This window comes from Arachis ipaensis, chromosome B08 (assembly GCF_000816755.2).
Source record: "Arachis ipaensis cultivar K30076 chromosome B08, Araip1.1, whole genome shotgun sequence".
NCBI lineage: Eukaryota > Viridiplantae > Streptophyta > Magnoliopsida > Fabales > Fabaceae > Arachis > Arachis ipaensis.
Genome location: NC_029792.2, coordinates 69851220 through 69857790, shown reverse-complemented (window position 1 = coordinate 69857790; position 6571 = coordinate 69851220). Strand labels below are relative to the sequence as shown.

General features: G+C 35.5%; 1 protein-coding gene across 1 annotated transcript in view; it reads right to left on the bottom strand.

Annotated features, from left to right (window-relative positions):
• LOC107611118 (BTB/POZ domain-containing adapter for CUL3-mediated RhoA degradation protein 3-like) overlaps nucleotides 1–6203 on the bottom strand; it is a 7790-nt gene extending 1587 nt beyond the window's left edge. Inside the window, exon 1 of the mRNA XM_016313079.1 lies at nucleotides 6038–6203. Within this exon, the coding sequence (XP_016168565.1) occupies nucleotides 6038–6203 (166 nt within the window). The remainder of the gene's footprint in view (nucleotides 1–6037) is intronic.

Sequence of the window (6571 nt, the reverse complement as noted above, 5' to 3'; positions counted from 1 at the left end):
CTCTGAGAATTTCTAATAGTTATAATTACCGCATATTTGTCAATAGGATATTTTCAAGATGAACATGGTAATAGAGTTTCTTTTGACATGTGACTATCATTGTAATTAACAATGTATTTATTATACATTGATTCCGAATATCTAATGCCTTAGGGTGCTAGTTGAATGGATATTGGGTATGATTTACATACTTGTAGAATTAATGATTAGTCAACAAAAAATCCGTCAACTCTCAGTAAAGAGTTTGAGCTCTGTGATTATAATGGCTTGATAAATAAAACTTTGGCCAAGGGTTGAATGAATAAAAAAATGAATTTTTTAAGTCATTCACATTTCATTATAATAATGGTAACAAGTTAAAGTTTCACAATTAAACCACACTCTAAAGGTTAACCAAGAACAGGAAAGATGAAAGGAATTATACTTTGTTCTTCTCGAGTTCTTAGGAAAAATATATTACTTCAAACTATCAGGTCATTAAAGATTATTGTTAGATGTCAATCTTGATTAGTAAATTTAGTATGACTAATTTACTACCTGCTTAGTGTTGAACCTAGCTATAGGTCATACACTAACAAGTGTTCTGATCTTTACTAAATAATTATTTATTTATTATTTTAATTTGATCAAATAAATAATTATATTAATCAAATGAAAGATTATTATATTTTTTTTCTAGCACCAAGAATATAATAATATGATAATTGAGAAAATTAAATGAGAATCAAGAATAATTTGTTATTCTATTTTTAATAAATTTTAAGTTTAGATGACATCATAACTGATTCTGTTTCAAATTGAATTGTGATATAATTAAGATTTTAATTTGAAATAAGATAAGATTTAAATTTGAAATCAATAACAAATCTCATATTATATATATTGTTGAGTTTAGTAAATAATAACAAATAGTTGATGATGACAAACATGTTGAAGTTGGGTTAATAGCCGAATTGGTTTTGATGTGTTAATTAATGATACAAGCCCAAGGAGCAAGAAAACCGACCCAATAATAAGCAAACAAAGGCAACATCAAATCCAGAAGCTCCAAGAAAATAAGTGGCTGAACTTATATCATCATGAGCAATCCAAAGAAAGAGTAGCTAATCAATAAGGAAGGAAGACAAGAAGAAATCTGGTCCAAGAAGGAAGAAAATAGGCCCAACAAAATAATGAAGCCCAAAGGAAAAAAAAATCTGAAATGCTAGTGTGAAGAAAGGAAATTGGACCAAACATAAAGCATAAGGCCAAACTTACAACAACATTAGCCCAATGAGATAGAGCAATTAAAACAAAGATTGTTGATGTGTTCTCTAACCAACAAAGCCCAAAAATAATATAGCAAAGAATTCAGTTGGGCCAGATGGAATATACATCCAATCCAAGTCCAAGAAGCTTCCACCAAGTAGAAGCCCTCCAAAGCCAACGTTCACATGTTTGCTTCAGTCAATCAGAAAAAGAGAGAGTTTCTTCTTCCTGGTTCTATCACCAAAGAAGAAAAAAAGAGAAAAGTTCATCATGAAAGGAAAGTCATATCACACTAATTAAAGCATGTTAATCAAATTCAAAGGTTAAAGGTAAATAATTTTCATTTGCATGCAACTTGATTTCTTCACTCCTTCTCCTACTCTCTACGACACCATTTATGGAAAGAAGTAGAAACTAGTGATGGATTAGCTCTGCTTTAAATCAATGGCTTAAAGTGTTACTTGGAGCCAAAGCACCTTATCAAAGGTGTGGATTTGGGATTGTCACTGAGAAGACATCTTTCTGATGCTCTGTAGACCTCGGTCGAAGCAAATGAATCAGTTTCAAAATTTCTAATTTTGGGGATATTGAAGAAAAAGGAGGCACGATTTTTGAGATCTCAAAGTCCAAGGAGTTGACTGGAGAGAAACCCTATCTGGCTCTCAGCACAAGGTACAAAAAGAAAATTGCTTCTCTGTTTTGGAGAAGGAGAAAGAACCAGAATCTGAGTTGCATTGAGAGCATTCTCTATGAGCGTTCAACACTTTGGACTGTGTTCCTACATCAAAGAAGCATACCACCAAAATGAAGAACAATCATAGAGAAGTTCTGAAATTGGTTCATCTGATAGCTGAAAGGTTGTGATCATCATCTCCTCCATGGTTTATTGTTCTAGTATTTTATTTCAACGTTTATCTTTCTCTGTTTTCTCGAGTGGAAAAAGGCATAAATGTGAGGCATTTGAAAAAGCCAAATAGAGAGAAAAGGTAAAGAGAGGAACTTGGAGAGAAATCCAAAGTTGATTTCAGATTTCTATTTATTTGTATTTCAATTTTGCATCTTGTATCTGATGTATCCCTTGCTAAGTTGGGTAAGCACTTAGTGTATTGAGAGTCTAGGATGTTGCCTAGCCAAATCAAGCTTATGTTGAAGTTTGGTTTGTCCCAGATAGGATTATGTTAAGTCCTAGGGAATAGGTGTTTGTAACACTTGAAAGTATAGTGAAAATTCCACCAACGTTATGGTGGAGACTGGATGTAGGTTGCATTGCACAGAGCAACTGAACTAGAATATATGCTGGTGCCATTTTCTTCTTCTCTACACTATTTTGTCTCTCTGCGATTTATGAGACAAAACTAAATTGTCTCCTGCATAATCCTTCACGTAGACAAATAGAAACAAAGTTTCATTTCTTGGTTTTAAGGGTTAATCAATCAACTTAAAAGAAGGTCATAGATTCAACCCCCTTCTCTAGGCCATTAAGAATCTTCAATTGGTATCAAGAGCCAAGGTCTCAAGAATCAAGCTTAACAGCTTGGAGCAAAGATCCAATGGCGAACAACTTGGGCACAACCACTGTGGTTTACATACTAACAGATGGTCAATCAAACAATAGGCCTCCCTTCTTCAATGGGAAGAACTATGCTTACTAGAAAGAGAGGATGCAGATATTCATTCAATCAATTGACTATAACATATGGAAGATAGTGGTGGATGGTCCTAAAATCCCTACAAAGGCAAGCGCTGATGGAGTGGTGACTCTGAAGGAAGAAGCCAAATGGAATGATGATGACAAAAAGAAGGTGGAACTGAATGCTAAAGCAATAAACTTGCTACACTGTGCTATCAGCTTCGAGGAATACCAAAATATATCTAGAAGCAAGACGGCAAAAGAAATCTTGGGAAAACTCCAAGTTACACACGAGGGCACCAAACAAGTCAAAGAAACAAGGATTGATATGCTGTGAAAAGAGTATGAAATGTTCACCATGAAGGATGGAGAAAGCATTGATGAGATGTTTGAGAGATTTTGAATCATCATCAACAGCCTTGATGCTATGGGATTGACACACACTGAACAAACTCTAGTGAGAAAAGTCCTTAGAAGCCTTACAAAAGAGTGGGAAATAAAAGCCACCGTCCTAGCTGAGAGTAACAACTTGAGTCCACTAACCTATGATGAGTTGAGAGGAAAACTCTTAGCATATGAAGCCACACACATTAGCCAGGACACAAAGAAAAAAGTAGTGGCCCTAAAATCAAAAGTTGAGTCTAGGGAGAGTGATTCAAGTGACAGTTTTTTAGATGACGAACTTGTCTTTTTTGCTAGGAGATTAAGAAGGCCAATGAGGAGCAAAGGCAAGTACAAAGGATCAAGTTCAAAGGAGCAAAAGAAGGATCTTAGCAAGGTCACCTGCCATCACTGTAATGAGGTAGGCACTTCAAGTTTAACTGTCTAAAACTCAAGAAAGAGGACAAGGCTAAGAAAGAAAAGAAGAAAGTGCTCATGGCTTCTTGGGAGGATCTAGAGAATGATTCGGATAAGGAAGATGACTCCAAATATGAAGCTCAAGTCTGTTTTATGGCAGGTGATGATCAACTAAAAGAGGTAAATTACTATGACTTATCTCTTAAAGAATTACATGTTATTGTTGATGATCTCACTCACCATTCTAAAAAATTGCTGAAGAAATACAACAAATGCAAATCTAAAAATGAGTTTTTAAAACAAAAAATGAAGGAGACCGAATGTGCTTTTGATCTTGTTGAAGAACATAGATTTTTAAAATATGAAATTGAAAAATTCAAAAGAAAGCACACGGTTGATGCTTCAAAAAAATTGATTGTAGAAAATGAAAGATTAAATGAAATTATTAAAGGGTTGAATAATGATTTAGCAAAATTTGCACACAGTTTCAGCAACTTGGACAAATTACTTGCTAATCAAATACCATTATTTAAAAATTTTGGTTTGGGTTATGTGACAAAGGATGATGCAGTTTTTGAAAAATCATTCACTAGTTTTGAAAAACCATTTTTTGATAAAAATGCATCATCTTCAAAGACCAGACCATTGTCAAAAAATTTTGGTCACGATTATTTCACTAACAATGAGGTTGTTTTTGAAAAACCACACTTTAACAAGAGTGCCTCATATTCAAGAACCAAATCTATTTCAAATAATTCTGGTTTGGGATATGTTGCAAAAACAGGTGCAATTGCTAAAAATCAATTTTATAAAAGAAAGGCACCTTACTTAACAACCATAAAATCTCAAACCTTTAATCACTTTCAACATTATACATTAAATCAATTTCAACATCATAATATTGATCACTTTCAGCATCATACAATAAAAAATTATTGTTCTAATTGGAATAAAAATGGTTATTCTCCCCCTCAATGTTTTATTGACAAAAGAATTATGGAAAATAAAATATACAAGGTTGTTTGTGATTTTAATAAACTTGGGCAACCAAGGTGGATTGACTTCAAAGAATCCAAGTTAGTTTGGATACCCAAGATTACTTGAGAGTTTATGCAGAGTTGCCTAGTATCCAAGAAGAAGAAAGATATGTGGTACTTGGATAGCGGATGCTCTAGGTATATGATGAGAAGGTCAACCTTTTTCATCAAACTCAACAAGTATGATGGAGGATTTGTGACCTTTAGAGATGATGGTAAAGGTAAAATAATTATTGTTAGAAAAGTATGTAAAGATCATTCTACCTTTATTGATGATGTCTTTTTGGTTGATGGTTTGAGGCATAATCTTTTGAGCATAAGTCAATTGTATGATTTTGGTTACTTGGTGATATTCAAGAGATTAGAATACCGTGTTGTGAATGAAAAAAAAAACAATGAAATATTGTTTGTTACTAATCGGTGCGATAATGTGTATGGACTTACTCTTGATGATTTAAAGAATCAAAATGTAGCTTGTTTTCATTCTAGAGAATATGAAAAATGGCTACGGCACAAAAAAATTGGGCCATGCTAGTTGTTTCAAGGGTTACTTGAAATTGTAGGTCGATCTCGGTCGAGATCTGTGGTGGTGGCCGGAGCTGTCGTGTCCGACTTGTGGGCCTTGGTAGTGCTGCCGATCTGTGTTCACCGGAGGTTGGTGGTACCTGCAAGGGACTCCAATGCCTAAGTTAGCATGGGTTTTTAAGTAGGTTTTTTGGTAGGATCAGAGTATGAGTTATACTTAGGTGCTCTAGTGTATTTATAATAGTGTGGAGTGACCTTTCTGGAGATAAGATAGTTATCTTATCTTACCTTTGAGTGAAGTCATCTTTATCTTTAAGGGGGACCCGTCCTTATCTTTCTAGGCTTTAGCTGCCTTTAGATTGGGCTGCATCCCTCCGGCTGGGCCCGTTTAGGCCTCTTCTGGTAGTTTGGCCAACCTCTTTTGAGAGGAGGTCGGGTCGACCCGTACAAAGAAGTCGGTTGCTTTGTCTTCGATCAGCCCAGGTCGAATAGCTCGACCCAGGGTATGAACAGTGCCCCTGCATGAGCTCGATCTTTACTTTTGAGGATCGTGTTTACAGTTTTCATCCTTTTGGAAAGAAGTCAAGCTCGAGCATTATATAACTTCCGCTAGGTTCTCCTGAATGCGAAGCATTTTTCTCCTCTTTTTAATTACAGCGCTCATTGTGCTTTCCTTGGGAATGTGCGAGGATTAAATGCTCATTAACCCCTTTTGCCGTTTCCCTCTTTTCGTTGCATTTTTGAATTCTTTTAAGCTCTTTTCAGTTTCTTTTTCCCTTTCTTTTCGCTCTCCTCTTACTTCGCGACGCTTTCACTCCCCTTGCTCCCTTCTGTTTCACCTCTCTCTTTGGAGAAGTTCGTTTGGTGTGAGCCTGCTCGTTGTCTCTTTCTGATCTCTCTTCGACAATCTTTGAGATGTTTGTTGCTTTCCTCTTCTTCCTCAGGTTGGTATTTTCTTTCTCCATTTTTGATGACTTGCTCTGGTATTTTATGTCTGCGAAGAATCTGTTTCGCAAGGCCGAATCCTTTTTGCTAAAAGTTGCATTTTTTTATTAATGTAGTGTTTTCTTTGACTTGCCCCTTACTCTTTGCTTGGTGTTGTGTTTTATATTTTCATTTTTCAAGCCATCCACCTTTCCCTGCCTTGACGCGACTGTTCTATACCGTTCTTCGTTACTGCTTTCTCCTTTGCAGGTTAGCGTTTTCTATCTTGTTCTCTTTTTCGTTTTTGGTCATTTGTGCATGCTTGGATGTAGGGCTTTGGTTTTGAGAAACTTTTGATTCTTTTGTGAAAAGATTGTCTCTTTTTGTGTCTTGACCCATGACTGGTGAT